Genomic DNA, 24,525 nt, shown 5'->3' with positions numbered 1-24,525 from the left:
GCGACCGCTACGGTCGCAGGTTCGAATCCTGCCTCGGGCATGGATGTGTGTGATGTCCTTAGGTTAGTTAGGTTTAAGTAGTTCTAAGTTCTAGGGGACTGATGACCTCAGAAGTCAAGTACCATAGTGCTCACAGCCATTTGAACCATTTTTTTAACTTTCTACGCTCACTTAAATTTTAAAATTTCCGTTGAAAACTGAATTTTAAAAGATTCTAGCTCTATCTTTTCTGCTACAAACTGCACCGGTCTAATGTGATCCTATGGCCAAGATGACTGCATTTTCTCATACCTTGAATATTTAAACATAATCGTACCATATTCCGATCGTACCACCTTTCGGTATTCTTTTTGTATGCATGAAGTGTCCTGGGAGTGAGTTCCACCAATCGGCTGCGCCAGAGCAGTGTAAAAATGCCGCTTTTGTGATATTGAGGAATGTTCTTAAGATTTTGCAACAGAAATGGAGAAATCATACACACAGTGGCAAACACTGCTGTATAATAGGATGATACCTGTTTTACTCCTGAGATGAATGCTGTGGGAAGGAGAAACTGATCAAACGTGATTGTTTACGCTTTCAGTTGTCGGCTCAACTTCGCAGTCTAATGTTAAGCGGATGATTCAGTTTCATTCCTAATACTTTCGTTTTTAATAAATTAAACTGCTGCACCAGGTGGAAAGACCCCGTGTAGCCGGAACACTCGTCATCGGCGAGAATTCCGAAAGCCCTTGTTTGGGCCTGTAAAATGGCGCAAATGGCTCTGAGCACTATGGAACTTAACTTCTGAGGTCATCAGTCCCCTAGAACTTAGAACTACTTAAACCTAACTAACCTAAGGACATCTCACACTTCCACGCCCGAGGCAGGATTCGAACCTGCGACCGTAGCGGTCACGCGGTTCCAGACTGTAGCGTCTAGAACCGCTCGGCCACCGCCGCCTTCATTGGGCCTGTAAAAAAATATTTTTTTGTAAGTCATTTTAAATATATTTTATATCGGTGTACGTAGGATAATTGAAAAACATTAAGTTCCAAAACAAGATAATGTGAAACAAACGTCATTTTCTACGCCCAAAATGAGACAAAAACGTGCACCGAAAATAAATTTCGGAGATATCGAAAAACGGATATTTACGCTGATAGAGAATTCAATTTAGAATGCCGGCAACAAATTCCAGTCAAAATCGTATCTTCCTTCTCAAATTATGTTTCCCCTCAATTTGAAAAATACGCTTTCGCGAAAAACGCGTTTAACGGTTTTGTAGTGAAATTGAATACCTCTAGTCAGCGATCACTTGACCATACAGCAATCTTTCCAGATCCAAAAGGAGGTCCTCCTCCACGTACTAAGTGACCATGGTGGACCTGTGGCGTCTGTGGCAGCTTCTGTCAACGGCTGCCTGCCCACTCGTTACGCTTCTCGTCCGCTTTTGTGCAGAAGTTGTAACAGGCTGGCCCAATCCCCAGTTAGAGCACATTCATAGCTTCCATCATGCTTGCTAGGCCGTCGATGAAATTACATGTCGACTACTTTTCCCTCTGTGAACGGTTTTCGGAGACACTTTTTCACAGATCACCTTGTAAATCGATAACGGAGTTTCTGGCGAACTTGGGATGAACATTACAAAAAAGAAGATAGCCCAGAGAACATACACTGAACAGCCAGAACATTATGACCACCTACCTGTCCGAGCGGTTCTAGGCGCTTCAGTCTGGAACTGCGCGACCGCTACGGTCGCAGGTTCGAATCCTGCCTCGGGCATGGATGTGTGTGATGTCCTTAGGTTAGTTAGGTATAATTAGTTCTAAGTTCTAGGGGACTGATGACCTGAGATGTTAAGTCCCATAGTGCTCAGAGCCATTTGAAACATTTTGAATCACTTACCTAACAGCCGCACCTTTGGCACAGATAACAGCGGTGACGTCTCGTAGCATGGAAACAATTCGGTCTTGGTAGGTCGCTGGAGGGAGTTGGCACCAATCTGCACGCACAAGCTACCCAATCCGCGTAAATTCCGGGGAGGAAGACGATGAGCTCTAACGTCATGTTCAATCACATCTCAGATGTGTTCGATCGTGTTCACATGTTCTTAGTTGGGGGACCAACACATAAATTGGAACTCGCCGCTGTTTTTCTCGAACCACTCCATCATGCTCCTGGACGTGTGACATGACGAATTATCTTGTTGTGAAATGCCACTGCCATCGCGAAACATTCGGGAGGACGACGGCTCAATCCCTCGTCCGGCCATCCTGATTTAGGTTTTCCGTGATTTCCCTAAATCGCTCCAGGCAAATGCCAGGATGCTTCCTTTCAAAGGGCACAGCCTACTTCCTTCCCCGTCCTTCCCTAATCCGACGAGACCGATGACCTAGCTGTCTGGTCTCCTTCCTCAAACAACCCAACCCAACCCATTGCGAAACATGATCGTCATGAAGGGGTGTACGTGGTCTGCAACCAGTGGACGATATCCTTGGCCGTCATGGTGCCTTGCATGGGCTCCACTGGACCCACGGATGCCCATGTGAATGTTCCCCGCAGCATAATGGGGCCGGCGCCAACTTGTCTCCGTCCCACAGTACAGGTGTCAAGGAGCTGTTTTCCTGGAAGACGGCGGATTCGCGCCCTCCCATTGGCATGATGAAAAAGCTGTCGGGATTCATCAGACCTTGCAACGCTCTGCCACTGTGGCAGAGTCCAGTGTCGATGGTCATATGCTTATTTCAGTCGTAGTTGTCGACGTCGTGGTAACGTTGGTACATGCATGATCGTCGGCTGTGGAGGCCGATTGTTATGGGTGTTCGGTGAACTGTGTGTTCAGATACACTTGTACTCCGACCAGCATTCAAGCCTGCCCTGTTTTACCAGTCTGCCTAGACTACGACGTATGCCCAACCCGACGACGTCTGGACGTGGTTTCACCTTGGTTTCGCCACGTGCTGAAGACACTCACCATATCACTCCTCGCACACCCGACAAGTAGTGCACTGTTCGTACCGAGCCTCTGGGCTATCACAATCTGTTCTCGATCAAACTCAGGTAATGTGTGCGCCTTCCCCATTCCCCACACAGACAGCACGCCCATTGATCCTACAGGCACCGTGTGTTTGTCTGACAAGCAGTCATTCCTTGCCAGGTGACGCTGCTATCGCCTGGATATGTTTATATAGATAGTACGTCGGCGGTCATAATATTCTGGCTAATCAGTGTATTAAACAACAATAAAAAATTCGATTTTGTAAAAGTAAAAAAGGTTTTCACTGAATCTCTATAGATGGGTACGGAGGTGGTGATGTAATGAATTTTCCTGGAAAGTACCTATATCGCGTAACTTGTTTTTAGTGCAGAGAATCTGAAGAGTTTTACCACAAGACTTTTTTAATTTCGTTTACAGAAGTGCTTCAAACCTTTTTATTAACTTAGTAACACATTTTCATCGTATTTGTTTTTCCTAGAATTGATTTACAATATAGCGTGTAATAAAATGCTGCCGAAACTTCAGTATTTTCTAACTTTCGTTTCCATTTCCTAACTAATAAGCAATGTTAAAATTACGAATTGCAACTCATGGTTAGAATGTTGCAGGTGTTCGTATAGTACATTATACGTGCTTGTCGATGACAGTATCATTATGATGCCGTCCCTGAAAAGCTTCGCTACCAAAGTAACAGGGGAGCCAAGGCAACCTTCCAAACCTCTGAAATGTCAAATTAAATAATTAAGTAGACACGACGTTCAGGACGTTACGTTTCCATTAAAAGTTAAACGAAAGTCTCATTTTGTATTTAAAGGTAATTTCAAATGTATCGTCTCCAAGTAACAATTGTAAACGTCCATCAGCGTACTCGAAAGCAGTTTCCGACTTCGTGAAAACCCACGACACGTTCTTGTTCAAGTAATTTGTAGGCGAATATCTTTATTCAATAGATACTGTTATTAGAAACTTCTCTTCACCTCACTGATGAGGCAATGCACGAATTCTGTGTAAGGAACACACAAATCTTCCTTCGGAAGAATGACCAAATATACTGTTTCTATGAAAACCTTACATCTATCCCACCTTACAAGCAGGTCAGCTAGGTAGCAAAAACTCTTTTCCCCTCCTACCCTCTCAGGGCTTCATTTCCCTATATTTATAGCCAAATTCGCTACGACATTATCAGATTTCGGTTTATTCAGTAGCTATTACGGAATTCCTTCATCAACTACGGAGTTCAGTGACATCCTGTCCGGTGAAAGATGTAATCTTTATTAAAATAAAGTAAATAGAAGCAAAAATTATGTAGTGTTATTGGCTGAGTGACTCCAAAATGTACAGTAGTGTGTAACGTAACGCCAAAAGTAACTTTCGCGCTATAGGTCACAGCCAAGTAACATAGTTTGATGAAACTTGGACCATATAGTAAAGAATTCAATTGGTTCAATTGGCTCTGAGCACTATGGGACTCAACTGCTGTGGTCATAAGTCCCCTAGAACTTAGAACTACTTAAACCTAACTAACCTAAGGACAGCACACAACACCCAGCCATCACGAGGCAGAGAAAATCCCTGACCCCGCCGGGAATCGAACCCGGGAACCCGGGCGTGGGAAGCGAGAACGCTACCGCACGACCACGAGATGCGGGCATAGTAAAGAATTGCTACAGTGTAGTACAAGAGATAACTGAAACAAATATGCAATGATACGAATAGAAATGATACTTTCATTTAAAGGCAGTAATCACATTGCAGTTACCGCGATTTATGATGATCACCTGGGGGTTACAAAAGGCGGAACATGGTTCTTAATAGTGTGAGTGATCACGGACGGCAGAGCACGCTCTGCAACGTGCTCTTATGCTGGCCATAAGGTTAAGTTGGTAGGGAGTTCGCCATCTCAATCTGCGCCTATAATCTGCAAATCGCTGTGAAGTGCATGGCAGAGGGTACGTCTCACTGTACCAGTTATAAGGACCTTTCCTTGTTCCATTTACGCATGGGGCGCGGGAAGAATGACTGTTTATAGGCCTCTGCGCACGGTGAATTAGTCTAAACTTGTTCTCTCTCATTTAAAGACAGTTCGTGAAACTTTTCCCTGTTTACCAGACTGCACCGTCTTTTGAGAGAGAAAATACAACTATATATGACACCAAGAGGCCAAGAAAAAGTATGAGTGTCTACATCTTGTACTCATGACAGTGTTGTAGGCTACAGCTTTGACGACGTTGCCATTTCTGCCAACAGTACTTCCCCCTCCCCCCCTTATGCATCCTACAGGGAACCCTTAGGGCCACTCAACCTGATGGTGGGGGAGTCTCCTCCTGCTACTTTTCCACACCCACTTTGGGAGCAATGGCTCTCCACCCACTGGGGGGCATCGATCCCTATCCGCCAGTTGGAAACGCATCACCCTCGCCTGGCTTCTCATAACAGGAAGGGGTCGCTCGGGACCCACCCCTCCAATGTTTCTGCTGGTCTGCAAACGGATACCAGCCAGTGTCTGAAGGAACCACAGGCTGCTGGTCGTAGGACTTCACGTTCTTCTTCATTCCCTGAAACTAATTCGGGGAAGCCCTCCCAGTCAACCAAACACTCTAAGTTAAAGAAAGACAAAGAAAGTCTTCCAAGCCGAAGGAAATTCCGGTGGCCCCCACGCCACTCGATCACACACTGTGTCTGCAGCAGCGATACTGGTGGCCCCTGAGGCTCCATATCGCACCACACAACATCTCTTAGAACTTATGTGTCTTGGTACCATACCCTCTCAACCAGTGGCAGCAGCTGACCCTGGGACATAACCTGCCTCTTTGGCCACACCCTCATTGTTTACTGACAGCAAGATTCTCCAGTGGAATTGTAGCAGTTTATTCAGTACCTGAGCTGCAACATCACTTAAGCTCCTCCCATGCTTTCTGCATCGCCCTTCAGGAAACTTCGTTTCCAGCAATATGGACCCCTGCCTTTGTGGGCTACTAGAGATATTTCAAGAATCATGCCGATTATGATAGGGTGTCAGGTGGAGTTTCCACATATGTTCTGAACAATGTACGTAGTGAACCTTTGCCTCTTGATATAACTTTGGAGGCTAAGGCTGTTTGGATAAGGGCATTTCAGGATTTTACCATCTGTAATGTTTATCTCCCTTTTGAAGGTGGAGGCCAGCCGGAGTGGCCGAGCGGTTCTAGACGCTACAGTCTGGAACCGCGCGACCGCTATGGTCGGGCATGGATGTGTGTGATGGCCTTAGGTTGGTTAGGTTTAAGTAGTTCTAAGTTCTAGGGGACTGATGACCTCAGATGTTAAGTCCCATAGTGCTCAGAGCCATTTGATGATGGAGCACCTCACAACATATTGTCTGCATCGGTTTCTCAGCTCCCCCACCTTTCTTAATTTTGGGCGACTTCAATGCCCATAACCCTTTGTGGGGTGGAACCACAGTAAGCCAGTAAGTACATCGATCCCGACTTCTGTCTCTTGAATAATGAGCTCCCATGCACTTCAGTGTGGCATATGAAACTTATTCAACCACTGAGCTTTCTATCTGCAACCCTGGAAGTCTCCCAACCATCCCCATCCACTGGAGCATCCATGAAGACCTGTGTTGTAGCCACCATTTCGCAGTCTTCCTGTCACTCCCTCAGCGTCACTTCCCTGGGCACTCACTTAGATGGGCTCTCCAAAATGCCGACTGGCATGCTTTCACCTCCACAGTTGTTCATAGCTCCCCACTAAATTGAAGCACTGACGAGGCAGTCCAGAATGCAACAACACCCATTCTATCAGCAGCCAACATTGCGGTCTCCTATTCTTTGGGATCCCCCCTGTTGTACAATAGTACCTTGGTGACCCTCAGAAATCGCATAGGCCATTAGAGATCATAGGCAGGCTTGCGAATGCCCTAAGTGGCCTCCTTCAATCGAGCACCTCACTGCCTTTAAACAGCCCTATGCCCAGGCCCATCACTTAATAAAGCAAGAATGCTGGGAACAGTAAGTTTCAATCATTTGCCCATGTTCATCTCCATTGCAGGTTTGGGGGAAGAGTAGATGAGTCTATGGACACTAGTCCTCTGCAGATATACTTGGTATTTCCTTAAACAATGCTGTCCTCACTGATCTAGCGCCATAGCCAAACAATTTGCTCTGCATTATGTTCAAACCTCGGAGCCTGGGAACTATCAACTTAACTTTCATGTCCTTCAGCAGCGGATTGAGCGATTGCACTAATCTTTCACTACACACCCTATAATGGGCCCTATAATGTTCCATTTAATGAGTGGGAATTCTTCAGTGCCCTAGCCCTTTGCCCTGATACAGCCCCAGGGCCAGACCACATCCACAACCAAATGGTCAAACACCTACCAGTGGACTACTAGTGCCATCTCCTTACCACCTTCAACCATATCTAGACCAAGGGTGAGTCCATCACAGTGGCGGGAAAGCGTCATCGTCCCAGTACTGAAACTGGGTAAACTTGCCCTAGAGACGGACAGCTATCAGCCAGTTAGTCTCATCAATATTCTCTGTAAGTTGCTCAAACACAAGTTGAGCTGGTGGCTGTGTTGGCTCCTTGAGTCTCTGTCCCAAGGTGATTTTCGCCAAGGCTGTTCCACTGCTGACAATATGGTTTGCACGGAGTCTGCCATCTGGACAGCTTTTGACCAACGTCAAGGCCTTATTGCTGTCTTTTTTGATCTACAAAAGGCATATGACAACCCACTGCGACACCACATCCTCACTGCCTTACGTGAGTGGGATCTTTGGGTCCTGCTTCCGATTTTTGTCCAGCTCTTGTTGTCAAGTTGGTGCTTCCCACAGTACCCCCCACAACCAAGAGAATGAAGCCCTGCAGGACACTGTATTAAGTGCCCTCCTCTTTTTAGTGGCCATGAATGGTCTAATAGCAGCTGTGGAGTCTTCAGTATCACCGTCCTTGTATGCCGACGATTTTAGCTTTTGGTATTGGTGCTCTAGTATGAGTGTTGCTGAACGCCTATTGTAGGGCGCCATTCGAAAGGTACATTAATGGACCCTCATCCACAACTTTCACTTTTCCACTGCTAAGACTTGCGTCATACACTTCTGATGCCATTGTACTGTTAATCCACAACCAGAAGTTTACCTCGACGACTAATTATTAAATGTGGTGGAGACTTATAGCTTTTTTGGACTGATCTTCGATGCCCAGATAATGTGGCTTCCCCATCTTCGCCAGCTTCGGCAAGGATGCTGGCTACACCATAATACAAAAATGGTTCAAATGGCTCTGAGCACTATGGGACTCAACTGCTGAGGTCATTAGTCCCCTAGAACTTAGAACTAGTTAAACCTAACTAACCTAAGGACATCACAAACATCCATGCCCGAGTCAGGATTCGAACCTGCGACCGTAGCGGTCTTGCGGTTCCAGACTGCAGCGCCTTTAACCGCACGGCCACTTCGGCCGGCCACCATAATACACTTCGCTCTCTCAGTAACACCAGCTGGGATGCAGACTGCACTACTCTCCTGCAGCTTTACAAAGCCCTGAGCTTGTCCCATCTTGATTATGGGAGTCAGGCATATGGTTCGGCATCACCATCAGCATTGCAGTCACTGGACTCAATAAACCATTGTGGGCTTTGACTGGCAACAGGAGCCTTTTGAACTAGACTGTGAACAGATTACTTGCGGAGGCTAGGGCCCCTCCACTATGGATCAGCCGCTAACAACAGCTACTCATTTATGCTATACACATAGCAGCTCCCCTAAGCATCCAAACTACAGTGCCCTTTTTCCTAGTCAAGAGGACCACCTGCTATAAAGGAGACCGAGAACTGGGGTCACAATTGCAATTCGACTACAGTGTCTCTGCTCCGAATTCCAACTTGTTCCACTGTCATCTCTTGTCATGGAGCAATCGCATATGCCCCCATAGCATTGAACTGAAATATTCAGTTGACTCCATGGTGTTTTGCACTTGTTCCTGGCTGTGCTCAATGCATTTCCAGGTTCGGATGCGATACACACTGATGGCTCAACAGTCAATGGATGAACAGATTTTGCATACACACATGGAAGGTTTAGTGAACTGCGCTCCTTACCGAATGGATGCTGTGTCTTCAATGCTGAATTGGTGGCCATCAAACGAACCTTTAACCATGCTTGTTTCTGTACCAGCAAGATGCTTCTAATCTGCAGCGACTCCCTGAGCAGCGTTCAGGCTATAGATCAGTGCTACCCTCGTCAGCCATTAGTCACAATTATCTGACCTCCATTGATCTCGACGGCTAATAGTCTTTTATTGCACCCATAGACATGTTGGGATCTCAGGGAAAGAATATGCAGACTGCCAGGATGCCGAGTTTGGAAATGGGGCTCCCAGAACAGGACCTTCTGTCGACTCTACACCATCAATTGTTGGATGTCTAGAATTCATAATGGTTCGCCCTGGATCCCCCAAACAAACTGAGGGCGATAAAGGGGACCAAGACCACGCGGCATCCTTCCCTTCGTGCTTTTCGCAGGGAATCCGCTGTTCTCTGTTAGCTATGCATTGGCCACACTTGGCAGACCCACAGCCACATTCTCCAACGTGAGGACATACCTTACATCCTATGTGTTGCCTGCCTGACAGTGCCACATATCCTACTAGACTTCCCAAATTTGGCTGGTTTGCGGTGGTCTCCTAACCTTCCTGACACGCTACCTCTGGTGCTAGCAGACGACGCTAAAGTGTCTGACCTGGTGTTACGGTTTACCCACGAAGGTGGTTTCTTCTCCTCTCTGTGCACTGTGGCCTCATTGACCACCTTGGAGGGGCACCTGTCGCTGACTCTGGCCCAGGGGTCCAATGGAGGCCCTCGCTAGGAGGTCTGGCTTGGCCTCTAACCTTCAAAACCTTTTCATTCACCTTATTCTCTCTGTTTGCCGTTTGTAAGGTTTTATCTTTCCTACACTTTTATCATCTTGTCTGTTTTGATTGTTTTCTTGGGGTAATTGACGGCATGGTGGTGCTGGTGGGATGCAATGGGTGCATCTCTCATTGCATACCACACTCTGGGGACCTCCAACTGTATTCTTGGCAGAGCGGCTAGCCCAGCTTACACCGTCTCAGCCGGCCGGAGTGGCCGTGCGGTTCTAGGCGCTGCAGTCTGGAGCCGAGCGACCGCTACGGTCGCAGGTTCGAATCCTGCCTCGGGCATGGATGTGTGTGATGTCCTTAGGTTAGTTAGGTTTAATTAGTTCTTAGTTCTAGGCGACTGATGACGTCAGAAGTTAAGTCTCATAGTGCTCAGAGCCATTTACACGGTCTCACTCCACTCTTACTTCTCCTTCATTTTATCTCTGTCCTATTATATCTTGCTCACAATCGGGCTTCCTAGGATTTGCCTTTTGTGTCCTCCTTCCAAGGATTATTCCTGGTTCGATACATATAGGAGTAGGGACTGATGACCTCACACTTTGGTCCCTTTAACTCCAACAACAAACCAACCAATCTCTGTTTCTTAAGATGTTTCTTTACAGGCACTGTATACCATAGAGAAACCCTCCCATTATGAACTGTTCTACTGGGTACATATCTATCTAGTGCATGGTCAACTAGTCTTTTACACCTGAGCCATAGTTCTTCTACCTGGTCCTATCCTGAGCTGAAAGTTTCAAGTTCCTCATTGAGTGATGACACTACAACTTCTTTGTCTCTTTTGCTGAACTTATAAATCTCTCTAATTGTTTCATCTGCCCTTTTCACTTTGGTATTCATTGTCGCTATAACTGCCTCATGGTCACCAATACCAGTTTAGATGTGGACATCCTACGGTGATAGAACGTTCTATACATCCACCAGCGTAGTTGACAGTGATGGATGATCGTTAGTGTATGTGCACCTGCTACAGTACATCTTCCCAACGTATCCCACATGTTCGATGGCACTTAAAGTGGGGGGGGAGGGAGGGGGGGGGCGGGAAGGCCGGTTCATTCGCCTAATATCCTCTCGTTCCAAGAGGTCTTGCCCCCGCGACCGTATCTTTATCCCGAGAAAGGCGTACATGACAAAGGGGTACAGCGTCATAATGACGTTGATCAGTCAGAGTACCGTGGTCAAAGATTTAAAGGGCAGTACGCTCATGGAACATTATGGTTTCCCACATCATAACACCTGGACCACCAAAATGATCATGTTCGGCAATATTCCTTGGTGCATTACGTATTTCCACCTCTTGACATATGGGGGTATGTCCAGAATCACTACTTAGATTTAATCTATTCTTGTCCAAGAAGTACGTGCAACCCTACTCGTCGTTTTTCGTGCCATTATGCTATAGGCACCATCGCAAACGGTGCGGCCGGTGTGCGGACGTCAACGGAACATAACGTACGAGTCGTCGGGCAAAGAGACCACCCCCACGCAGCCACCGTGCCAGTGTTCAATGTAAGACTGCTTGCCTTGCAGTCCTGTTTAATGTGGTTGCAACTGCACTCACTGTTTTATGTGGCTCCCTTCTTGCCTGTTGCACAATGTAGCGGCCGTCTCCTGCTGTAGTTGACCGTGTTCGACCACCTCAATAAGGTTTTCAGAAATGACTGCTACCAGTCGGGTTTCGTAGAGGCAAAATCTGTATTTTCCCATTTCCGGTTTCAAGTCGCTTAGCAATTCATTATCAGGCGATACAGTTCTTACAATTCAATCACATCATTGTGGGGGTGGTTATACCTATTCAAAAAAGCAGATAAAAATTCACTTGACGCCTTCCTGAGAGACAATCGCCACTCGTTCCAAATTAATAATATAAGTGTAGACCAGATGTGGCTTGTATCGGCAGCAATTGAGAGATTTATACCAAATAAATTAACAAACGATGGAGCTGATCCTCCTTGGTACGCAAAACAGGTTAGAACACTGTTGCAGAAACAACGAAACAAACATGCCAAATCTAAACAGACGCAAAATCCCCAAGATTGGCGATCTTTTACAGAAGCTCGAAATTTAGAGCATACTTCAATGCGAGATGCTTATAACAGTTTCCACAACGAAACTTTGTCTCGAAACCTGGCAGGGAATCCAAAGAGATTCTGGTCGTATGTGAAGTACGTTAGCGGCAAGAAACAATCAAGGCCTTCTCTACGCGATAGCAATGAAGATACTATCGAAGACAGTGCTGGCAAAGCGGTGTTACTAAACACAACTTTCCTAAATGCCTTCACAAAAGAAGACGAAGTAAATATTCCAGAATTCGAATCGAGAACAGCTGCCAACATGAGTAACGTAGAAGTAAATATCCTCGAAGTAGTGAAGCAACTTAAATCACTTAATTACACGCCCATATCGTTAAAGTCGATAAGCAGCAGGATTTTGGAACATATATTGCGTTCAAACATTAATTACCTCGAAGAAAACTGTCTATTGACGCAAAGTCAACATGGGTTTAGAAAACATCGTTCCTGTGAAACACAACTAGCTCTTTATTCACATGAAGTGCTGAGTGCTATTGACAAGGGATTTCAGATCGATTCCGTATTTCTGGGTTTCCGGAAGGCTTTTGACACTGTACCACACAAGCGGCTCGTGGTGAAATTGCGTGCTTACGGAATGTCGTCTCAATTATGTGACTGGATCTGTGATTTCCTGTCAGAGAGGTCACAGTTCGTTGTAATTGACGGAAAGTCATGGAGTAAAACAGAAGTGATTTCTGCGTTCCCCAAGGTAGTGTTATAGGCCCTTTGCTGTTCCTTATCTATATAAACTATTTGGGAGACAATTTGAGCAGCCGTATTCGGTTGTTTGCAGATGACGCTGTCGTTTATCGACTAGTAAGGTCATCAGAAGATCAAAACAAACTACAAAACGATTTAGAAGAAATATCGGAATGGTGCGAAAAGTGGCAGTTGACCTTAAATAACGAAAAGTGTGGGGTCATCCACATGATTGCTAAAAGGAACGCGTTAAACTTCGGTTACACGATAAATCAGTCTAATCTAAAAGCCGTAAATTCAACTAAATACCTAGGCATTACAATTACGAACAACTTAAATTGGAAGGAACACACAGAAAATGTTGTGGGGAAGGCTAACCAAAGACTGCGTTTCATTGGCAGGACACTTAGAAAATGTAACAGACCTACTAAGGAGGCTGCCTACACTACGCTTGTCCGTCCTCTTTTAGAATACTGCTGCGCAGTGTGGGATCCTTCCCTGATAGGACTGAGGGAGTACATCGAAAAAGTTCAAAGAAAGGCAGCACGTTTTGTATTATAGCGAAATATGGGAGAAGTGTCACAGAAATGATACAGGATTTGGGATGGACATCATTAAAAGAAAGGCGTTTTTCGTTGCGACGGAATCTTCTCACAAAATTCTAATCACCAACTTTCTCCTCCGAATGCGAAAATATTTTGTTGACACCGACTTACTTAGGGAGGAACGATCACAAAGATAAAATAAGGGAAATCAGAGCTCTTACGGAATGATATAGGTGTTCATTCATCCCGCGCGCTATACGAGATTGGAATAATAGAGAATTATGAAGGTGGTTCGATGAACCCTCTGCCAGACACTTAAATGTGATTTGCAGAGTATCCACGGAGAGCTCTGAGTTAGGACACACACGCCAACAAATGTATCGGCCGCTGTCCAGATTACTGGCTTTGCAAAGCAGAGGTGATCGTGTTGTGTACTAAATGGAATTTCCGTACAGTTACTCCTGTTGCTGGGTTCGAATGCAATATGGCAACTTTCATTCTCCTCGGTGTTTCCACGAACGAATACGCGCATAGTTTATCTACATGCAGGACCGGGAAAGGCAACGTGGTGTCACTGCTGTATGCACCTCCCTCTAATGCCGCCTCCAGGGAAGCCGCGGCAGTAGACGACGTGCTGTTAGCGCCTCTTGTTCCAGACTTGGGCGCACTAGTCTTGCTGCAAACAAACTCTCTTCTTGATTCATCGTACTTGATGTCGGCGCACGTTCCTGCACGCCCGAGCGTACAGTGAATCTTCCCACCCGGGCAGTAGTTGCGTGGAGCCACTGAGATCTTCCACGGCGTCGAGTACGTCCCTCCTGAACCCATCGATTTCATATTCGTATGACAGTCGTGGGATCCCGAACAACGCGAGCAGCAATAGCGCCGAACAATTTAACCGTAGTCTCCGTAGTTCACGGTCCTGCTGCTGCCGAATTTCGACATGTGATGATAGACGTGTATGCTTCTTGTAAGAAATAGAATACGTTCCACTCACAAACAAAATTCAAATGAGATTTCACAATGGGAAACAACCGTTGTCGAAAGTTCTTAGAACCGTAGCTAGTATCAGTGCAGATTCCTCAGAATAATGAAACTACATTTTTTTCGTCTCAAGAAGTGTGATGTCTTGTACTGGATGAGGCCAATAAAATGTGACCCAGAGAACAAGAGTTCCACGCCACATAGAACACATTGGAGGAAAGGAAATACAGAACTAACCTGAATACAGCATATTTATTTATTTGTTTACACGTCAAGTTCCGTAGGACCAAATAGAGGAGCAAATCTCCAAGGTCATGGAACGTGTCAGTACATGAACTTACTACATAAAAGTACTAATTGATAAAAATAAATGTTCATGAACCTGAAAAGAAGTCAGTCCATAAGTTTAAGTAAACGCTATCAGCAATGCAATAAGAATCAGGTTAATTTTTCAAGGAACTCCTCGACAGAATAGAAGGAGTGACCCATGAGGAAACTCTTCAGTTTCGATTTGAAAGCGCGTGGATTACTGCTAATATTTTTGAATTCGAGTGGCAGCTTATTGAAAATGGATGCAGCAGTATGCTGCAAACCTTTTTGCACAAGAGTTAAGGAAGTCCGATCCAAATGGAGGTTTGATTTCTGCTGAGTATTAACCGAGTGAAAGCTGCTTATTCTTGGAAATAAACTAATATTGGTAACAAGAAACGACAATAAGGAATATATATATATATATATATATATATATATATATATATATATATATATGAGGCCAGTCAAAATACCCAGACTCGTGAACAGACGTCGACAAGAGGTTCGTGAACTCACACCACTTATTGCCCGAACCGCCCGTTTATGAGCCAAAAATATCCTTCTAGAATGGGAAGCGTTACCCCAAAACATAATACCATACGACGTAAGTGAATGAAAATAAGGAAAGTAGACTAATTTACGTGTCGAAGTATCACTCACTTTTGATACTGTTCGAATAGTGAAAATGGCAGTATTAAGTCTTTGAACAAGATCCTGAACGTGAGCTTTCCACGACAGCTTACTATCCATCTGAACACCTAGAAATTTGAACTGTTCAGTTTCACTAATCATATGCCCGTTCTGTGAGATTAAAACGTCAGGTTTTGTTGAATTGTGTGTTAGAAACTGTAAAAACTGAGTCTTACTGTGATTTAACGTTAGTTTATTTTCTACAAGCCATGAACTGAGGTCATGTACTGCTCTACTTGAAACCGAGTCAATGTTGCACACAACATCCTTTACTACCAAGCTAGTGTCATCAGCAAACGGAAATATTTTAGAGTTACCCATAATACTAGAGGGCATATCATTTATATAAATAAGGAACAGGAGCGGCCCCAACACTGGTCTACATCTACATCTATATCCATACTCCGCAAGCCACCTGACAGTGTGTGGCGGAAGGTACCTTGAGTACCTCTATCGGTTCTCCCTTCTATTCCAGTCTCGTATTGTTCATGGAAAGAACGATTGTCGGTATGCATCTGTGTGGGCTCTAATCTCTCTGATCTTATCCTCATGGTCTCTTCGCGAGATATACGTAGCAGGGAGCAATATACTGCTTGACTCTTCGGTGAAGGTATGTTCTCGAAACTTCAACAAAAGCCCGTACCGAGCTACTGAGCGTCTCTCCTGCAGAGTCTTGCACTGGAGTTTATCTATCATCCCCGCAACGCTTTCGTGATTACTAAATGATCCTGTAACAAAGCGCGCTGCTCTCCGTTGGATCTTCTCTATCTCTTCTATCAAACCTATCTGGTACGGATCCCACACTGCTGAGCAGTATTCAAGCAGTGGGCGAACAAGCGTACTGTAATCTACTTCCTTTGTTTTCGGATTGCATTTCCTTAGGATTCTTCCAATGAATCTCGGTCTGGCAATTGCTTTACCAACGATCAACTTTATATGATCATTCCACTTTAAATCACTCCTAATGCCTACTCCCAGATAATTTATGGAATTAACTGCTTCAAGTTGCTGACCAGCTATATTGTAGCTAAATGATAAGGAATCTATCTTTCTATGTATTCGCAGCACATTACACTTGTCTACATTGAGATTCAATTGCCATTCCCTGCACCATGCGTCAATTCGCTGCAGATCCTCTTGCATTTCAGTACAATTTTCCAATGTTACAACCTCTCGATATACCACAGCATCATCCGTAAAAAGCCTCAGTGAACTTCCGATGTCATCCACAAGATCATTTATGTATATTGTGAACAGCAACGGTCCTACGACACTCCCCTGCGGCACACCTGAAATCACTCTTGCTTCGGAAGACTTCTCTCCATTGAGAATGACATGCTGCGTTCTGTTATCTAGGAACTCTTCAATACAATTACACAATTGGTCTGATAGTCCATATGCCCTTACTTTGTTCGTTAAACGACTGTGGGGAACTGTATCGAACGCCTTGCGGAAGTCAAGAAACACGGCATCTACCTGTGAACTCGTATCTATGGCCCTCTGAGTCTCGTGGACGAATAGCGCGAGCTGGGTTTCACACGACCGTCTTTTTCGAAACCCATACTGATTCCTACAGAGTAGATTTCTAGTCTCCAGAAAAGTCATTATACTCGAACATAATACGTGTTCCAAAATTCTACAACTGATCGACGTTAGAGATATAGGTCTATTGTTCTGTACATCTGTTCGACGTCCCTTCTTGAAAACGGGGATGACCTGTGCCCTTTTCCAATCCTTTGGAACGCTACGCTCTTCTAGAGACCTACGGTACACCGCTGTAAGAAGGGGGGCAAGTTCCTTCGCGTACTCCGTGTAAAATCGAACGCTGGAGCACCCCCCACTTGACAGTACCCCACTCAGATCCCACATCACAGCCGTTATCAAAATTGTGAATAATGCTGACCACCATTCATTTCTCGGCAATTTTGGGCCATGGTCAGCAATTTACGGAAGGCGGATCGAAGCTGGACTGCTGGAATTGTTGCAGTCTCATCCCAAATGTTTCAGCTCTTGAAGGCTATGAGGGTTGTTGCGATACACCTTAGACTTGAGTGCTCCCCACACAGAGTATTAAGTCTTTGAATAAGATCCTGAACGTGGGCTTTCCACAACAGCTTACTATCTATCTGAACACCTAGAAATTTGAACTGTTCAGTTTCACTAATCATATTTTAGAGTTACCCATAATACTATAGGGCATATCATTTACATAAATAAGGAACAGGAGCGGCCCCAAAACTCATCCCTGGAGTACCCCCCACTTGACAGTACCCCACTCAGATCCCACATCACAGCCGTTATCAAAATTGTGAACTCACACCACTTGTTGCCCGAACCGCCCGTTTATGAGCCAAAAATATCCTTCTAGAATGGGAAGAGTTACCCCAAAACATAATACCATACGACATAAGTGAATGAAAATAAGTAAAGTAGACTAATTTACGTGTCGAAGTATCACTCACTTTTGATACCGTTCGAATAGTTGATCGTTGGTAAAGCTGATGCCAGACAGATTCATTGGAAGAATCCTAAGGAAATGCAATCCGAAAACAAAGGAAGTAGATTACAGTACGCTTGTTCGCCCACTGCTTGAATACTGCTCAGCAGTGTGGGATCCGTACCAGATAGGGTTGATAGAGGAGATAGAGAAGATCCAACGGAGAGCAGCGCACTTCGTTACAGGATCATTTAGTAATCGAGAAAGCGTTACGGAGATGATAGATAAACTCCAGTGCAAGACTCTGCAGGAGAGACGCTCAGTAGCTCGGTACGGGCTTTTGTTAAAGTTTCGAGAACATACCTTCACCGAAGAGTCAAGCAGTGTATTGTTCCCTCCTACGTATATCTCGCGAAGAGACCATGAGGATAAAATCAGAGAGATTAGAGCCCACACAGGAGCATACCGACAATCCTTCTTTCCACGGACAATACGAGACTGGAATAGAAGGGAGAACCGATAGAGGTACTCAAGGTACCCTCCGCCACACACCGTCAGGTGGCTTGCGGAGTATGGATGTAGATGCAGATGGAGAAGTAATCGCATACTGATAGATCTGGTGACCTGTGTGGCCAGCTGGGGCAGCAACCAGACTGACCTCTGCTAACAACCCTGTCAAGAGTAAAGATTGTGTAAATGTGCTCCAAGGAACCGGTGTGGATCACGTGGCTGGCGCATACGTGGTGTGCAAGTCACGGGGTGTGGTTATACGCATAGATTCAGGTCCAATCGTATCCACTAATCCGGGGCACTTTTATTTGCCCCATCCTGTACAAATTATTTTACTTAAACATAAAAATGCTTTTGACGAATAGTAGTTACTTGCGAAAACATTGTCATGTTGGTGTTTCTGTTCACAGAGAATAATGTATCCGGCAAAGATGGACTCCAGTTGCGGAACTCAAGCAACGGATCTGCAAGCAACGGTGAAGCGGGCGCGCTGTCCGAACTTTCCGGCACAGGGGGAGACCAGCTGGAGAGGCCGTCGCCAACTGCGAATGACACTGTTCACCTCGAGAGACGGGTGGGACTCTTCAGTGGGGTGGCTTTAATCGTCGGGACTATGATCGGTGAGTCACCTTCTTTTTCCGCTTCTCACCCTTCTATACTAAATAACAGCACAGCGCCTTTTTGCTCAAGAACAAAGACAGTATTAAAAAAACAAACACAGCATCTGAGAAGTGAAATTTTGAATAAATTTCTGACGAGCGTTGTTGTCTCGTAAAACTACTCCTTAGAGAAATTATTTACGGAGAAATTCTCTCTAGAGATTTAGTACGAAATCGAGAATTATTCACGTCGACAGCCTACAAACGAAAATCGGGAACAAATAAAACCATTATACGATATAACAGAAACTGAAAATTATTACGATAATTTTGAGATTATTAAAATAAGTAATCAACAGTAAATGCTATATTCCACAGGACTTAACGATGGTATAGTTAAATTGGCACTTCGTTGAGTCGCCTATCAGAAAAGACATGGTAATCTTACTTGCACCAGGTAATGGTAGTTTTAGCACCTGGTGGCTTAAGTAAATTGCTCTTGTCTACCTACGAAAACAGTGGTACCTTTTACATTTCTGATTTTACATCTGCCGCTTGCTGCATAGTCCCCTTCCAGGATGTCTGTTCTTAACTGCATTAATGGAAAGCAAAGAATAAGACAAGTTACGCTACTGATTAGAAAGTCATCTTGCGTTATATTTATTTTATTCGGTGTTTAAAAATGTGAAATTTATGAAATAAACAAAATTCTAATTAACATTTCTTCTAATAATTCTTAGTCGTTTTAGTTTATAACATGCTTAAAACGATGTTAAACTTGAAAAGTTCTAGGTTTCGTTCTGCAGCTATGAAATACAAACCATAATGGTCGGCAATTTTTAAAATCTTCTTTCTTTTTTTAGAACGCAAACAATGAGCTGAAAAGAAAAGAGCACGCCATTATCGCATCACGCATGACAGAAATTTTAAGATTTTAATTTGACAAATACCTAATACTGGCCTCTACGTACGCTCCTAAACCTACTGGTTCAGATTTTGTAAATTATACTCCTGTTTCGTTCGTTGAAGTCGGCTGCGCTTGATTTTGAGTCACAGCTATATTACATGCGTTCATATGATTCCTTGTAGATCTCCACGTAAACTTTTCATTATTTTAAACGTGTGAAAGTCCTGTAAAAGAAATGTCGTATCTTAACATCGCAAATCACAGGAACGTTTTTGGTAAGATATTAAGATTCGTTAGGGATCACGGAAGCGTCCAGTGAGCAGTTGACATGTTCCCCAGCGTTGCCTATCCAACAGGGGCCTGACGCGTGAGGCTGAATAATGGGTTCGGTTCTAGAAGTGGCTATGATGACGTAACACCAAAATAAACAACTCCACGTCCGCTTTGACATTAATACTGATGAATTATTAACGTCGCTACGTACTTTACCAGTTAGTACGTTCATATGGGTGTTTAATAAAACGTTTAGGGTATCTCGAATACGGTCTTCGTTTAGGTCCAAACAGAAGAGATTTCTTTTAATTAATTTGAATTATTAACCATTTGGAAAGAACGACGAATTTTCCACTTCCCGCGAAAGAAATTGACGGTAGATCCCTTTTCACATCGTCACACACTACATTTTATTTTTTTGTAGGACTTTACTCATGTTGATTAACTTGATGGTGGGTAACGCAGCTAACTGAATTTGCTAAAGTGAAAAATTATCTTCAAACAGCCAGGATTACATCACTTGTTGCGAGATTTGAGAATAAAGGTGATTCTCGAAATTAGTACTATCTTTAAAAAATCGTATATTGGAGGCTGCCTGGGGATGATTTCATCATGTTTCTAATACTTTTTCCTCTTATTGTTTTAGTTCATGCAAGCTGAATGCGTTTTTCCATTTAGTCGGAGATCCGGAAAACTATGTGTAAACGGGACGCAGGAGAAACTGAAACCTTAGTGTAACAAAAGGGCACTGTGCTACGCTTGTTGAAAAATCGATGTAATGGTTATAGATATGCTATCAAACGAGAATAACATATTAGATAATACGTTTCCGTAAAAACGAGAAATTCACTCGAAGTTAATAAAATCCCTAACACGTAACAAATAATTGTTATTTGGCTGTGCTGAACTGAATCACTGTGATGCTACATCTATCAGCCTGACGTGTGCTCTTGCATTCATGAAAACAGTTGAACAGAACAAGCGAAGTTTTTATAACGCCTAACATTTACTTAGACATATATATTCATACAGGTTTAGGTCTTTTGCAGTCATCCCATTTATCAATATACTGTTAATATAAAAAATTATGAAATATTCAGTTTAAAAATTATACAAATAAAAAATAATGAAGTGCTGTATATTTTTTCAGGCTCTGGAATTTTTGTGTCTCCGTCAGGCCTTGTGACTCGTACAGGTTCTGTAGGGATGAGTTTTGTGATATGGGTCTTCTGCGGATTGCTGTCACTTCTAGGTGAGTAACATCTTCATTTGTTGCCTTCTCAAATTCCAGTCAAATTTAATGGTAATTAATAATTGTGGTAAACTATGAGACTCTGTGACGTAGTTTAATCTGAGCATCTCTGTGCGTTGTTTTACGTCACAAACTTTTTTTCTTATTTCTTCAGTAACAATCAATTACTCAAGTTATTTCCACTGGTTATTTGTAATGCTTGTATCAGATTTAAAGAAATTATTGGTTTGTTAAGTGTAAATAACATTTATTAATTGTAAACTCGCAGCAACATAGTACAAACATCAAAAAAAAGTTTTGCATCACCTCGGTTCCGAGAGTTCCGGAACCTGCACAGAAAATTGGAAAAGAGATCAACATAAACATCATTTCCACACTTTTTATTGCTCATGAAAACCACACAATGCATGTTTTACCACCATATAGCGAGACCTTCAGAGGTGGTGGTCCAGATTGCTGTACACATCGGTACCCATAATACCCAGTAGCCCGTCCTCTTGCATTGATGCATGACTGTATTCGTCGTGGCATACTATCCACAAGTTCATCAAGGTGCTGTTGGTCCAGATTGTCCCACTTCTCAAAGGTGATTCGGCGTAGATCCCTCAGAGTGGCTGGTGGGTCACGTCATCCATAAGCAGCCCTTTTCTATCTATCCCAGGCATGTTCGATAGGGTTCATGTCTGGAGAACATGCCGGCCACTCTAGTCGAGTAATTTAGTTATACCGAAGGAAGTCATTCACAAGGTGTGCACGATGGGGGCGCGAATTGTCCTCCATGAAGACGAATTCCTCGCCAATATGCTGCCGATATGGTTGCACTATCGGTCGGAGGATAGCATTCACGTTACGGCGCCTTCCATGCTCACCAGCGGCGTACGTCAGCCCCACACAATGCCACCCCAAAAACAGCAGGGAACCTCCACCTTGCTGCACTCGCTGGACAGTATGTCTAAGGCGTTCAGCCTCACTGAGTTGCCTTCAAACACGTCTCCGACGATTGTCTGGTTCAAGGCATATGCGACTCTCATCGTGAAGAGAACATAATGTCAATCATGAACGGCCATTCGGCATGTTGTAGGGCCAATCTTTACCGCGCTGCATGATGTTGTGTTTGTAAAGATGGAACTCGCCATGGACGTCGGGAGTGAAGTTGCGTATCATGCAGCCTGTTGCGCATAGTTTGAGTCGTAACACGACGTCCTGTGGCTGCACTAAAAGCATAATTCAACATGGTGGCGTTGCTGTCAGGTTTCCTCCGAGCCATAATCCGTGGGTAGCGGTCATCCACTTCAGTAGTAGCCCTTAGGCGGTCTGAGCGAGGCATGTCATCGACAGTTCCTGTCTCTCTGTATCTCCTCCATGTCTGAACAACGTCGCTTTGGTTCACTCCGAGACGCCTGGACACTTTGCTTGTTGAGAGCCCTTACTGGCACAAAGTAACAATTCGGACGCGTCGAACTGCGGTATTGACCGTCTACGCCGGTTGAACTATAGCCAACCCGAGCCGTGTACCTCCTTCCTGGTGCAATGACTGGGACTGATCTTTGACGGACCTCTTCCGTCTAATAGGCGCTGCTCATGCATGGTTGTTTACATCTTTGGGCGGGTTTAGTGACATGTCTGGACAACCAAAGGACTGTGTCTGTGATACAATACCCACAGCCAACGTCTATCTTCAGGAGTTCTGGGAAACGGGATGATGCAAAAGTTTTTTTGATGTGTGTATTTTTAGACTACATTGTTTAATGTACAGAGTGTATCCTCCGCAGTAAGCTATTGTTAACCAAAATAAAACTGTCTGTGTTTGGGTGCCTGCACGTCATCGTGGGATAGTAGGAAGAGCATGCTTCACTAAAATGCCTTTTACGTCTACATCTACATGGTTACTCTGCAATTCACAATTAAGTGTCTGGCAGGGAGTTAATCGGACCAACTTCAGCTGCCTCTCTACCGTTCCACTCTCGAACAGCGCGCGGGAAAATTAACACTTAAATCTTCCCGCGGGAGCTCTGATTTCTCTTATTTTATTACGATGGTCGTTTCTCCCTATGTAGGTGGGCGACAACAAATTTTTTTTCACATTCAGAGGAGAAAGTTGGTGATTGAAATTTCATGAGAAGGCCTTGCCGCATCGAAAAACGCCTTCGTTTCAATGACTGTCACCCTAACTCGTCTATCATATCCGTGGCACTCTCTCTCTTATTCCTCGATAGTAAAAAATGAGCCGCCCTTCTTCGGACTTTTACCATGTCCGCTGTCAGCCATACCTGATGCGGATCACACACCGCACAGCAGTACTCCAGAAGAGGGCGGACAAGCATAGTGTAACTAGTCTCTTTAGTAGACTAAGTGTTTTTCCAATAAATCACAATCTTTGGTTTGATTTCGCCACAGCAATATCGGTGTGATCGTTACGAAATAAGTAATCTGTACTTGTAATCCGTATGTGAGTCTAAAGCCTTTACATTTGTATGCTTCATCGTCTAACTGAAAATTAGCGGATTCCTTTTAGTACCCATGTCGATGACTTCACACTTTTCATTATTTAGAGTCAATTTCCACATTTTGCACTATATAAATATCTTGTCTAAATTATTTTGCAATATGTTTTGATCATCTGTTCACTGTACAAGACGATAAATGACTGCTTCATCTTCAAACAATCTAAAAGGGGTGCTCAGATTCTCCCCTAAATCGTTTATAGAAGTTAGGAATAGCGCAGGGACACTTCCTTGGAGAACGCCAGATATTACTTCTATGACTTCTGTTTTACTCGATGACTTTCTGTCAGTTGTTATGAATTGTGACAGGAAATCACGGCTCCAGTTACATAACTGAGACGATACTCCATAGGCACGCAATTTAATTATAAGTTGCTTGTGAGGAGCGGTGTCAAAAGTCATCTGGAAGTCTAAAAATATGGAATCAATTTGATGTCCCCTGTCGATAGCAACCACTATTTCGTGAGAATAAAGAGGTAGTTTTGTTTCATAGCAAAGTTATTTCCTGAATCCATTTTAGCTGTTTGTCAATAAGCCGTTGTCTTCGAGGCGACTCATAATGTTAGAGGACAGTAGATGTTCCAAAATCCTACTGCAAATCGCCGTTAGTGATCTGGGTCTGTAATTCAGCGGATTACTCCTATTTCCTTTCTTAGGTATTGGTGTGACTATTGCAACTTTCCAGCCATTGCGTACGGATCTTTCTACGAGCGAGCGGCTTTATATGATTGCTAAGCATGGAGCTATTGAATCAGCATACTCCGAAAGGGACCTGACTGGTATACAGTCTGGACCGAAGGCCTTGCCTTTCTTAAGTATTTTAAGTTGCTTCGCTATACCGAGGGCATCACTTCT

At 44.1% G+C, this 24,525-nt stretch overlaps 1 protein-coding gene across 2 annotated transcripts in view; it reads left to right on the top strand.

The window, feature by feature from the left end:
- The window catches only part of LOC126183785 (b(0,+)-type amino acid transporter 1), a 573,882-nt gene that overhangs the window by 278,782 nt on the left and 270,575 nt on the right, over nucleotides 1–24,525 (top strand). For both annotated transcript variants that reach the window (XM_049926022.1, XM_049926021.1), the window contains exons 2-3: nucleotides 18,546–18,755; nucleotides 21,065–21,166. In XM_049926022.1, coding sequence (XP_049781979.1) covers nucleotides 18,546–18,755; nucleotides 21,065–21,166 — 312 coding nt within the window. The remainder of the gene's footprint in view (nucleotides 1–18,545; nucleotides 18,756–21,064; nucleotides 21,167–24,525) is intronic.

This window comes from Schistocerca cancellata, chromosome 4 (assembly GCF_023864275.1).
Source record: "Schistocerca cancellata isolate TAMUIC-IGC-003103 chromosome 4, iqSchCanc2.1, whole genome shotgun sequence".
Classification (NCBI taxonomy): Eukaryota; Metazoa; Arthropoda; class Insecta; order Orthoptera; family Acrididae; genus Schistocerca; species Schistocerca cancellata.
This window is presented reverse-complemented; position numbering and strand designations above follow the sequence as displayed.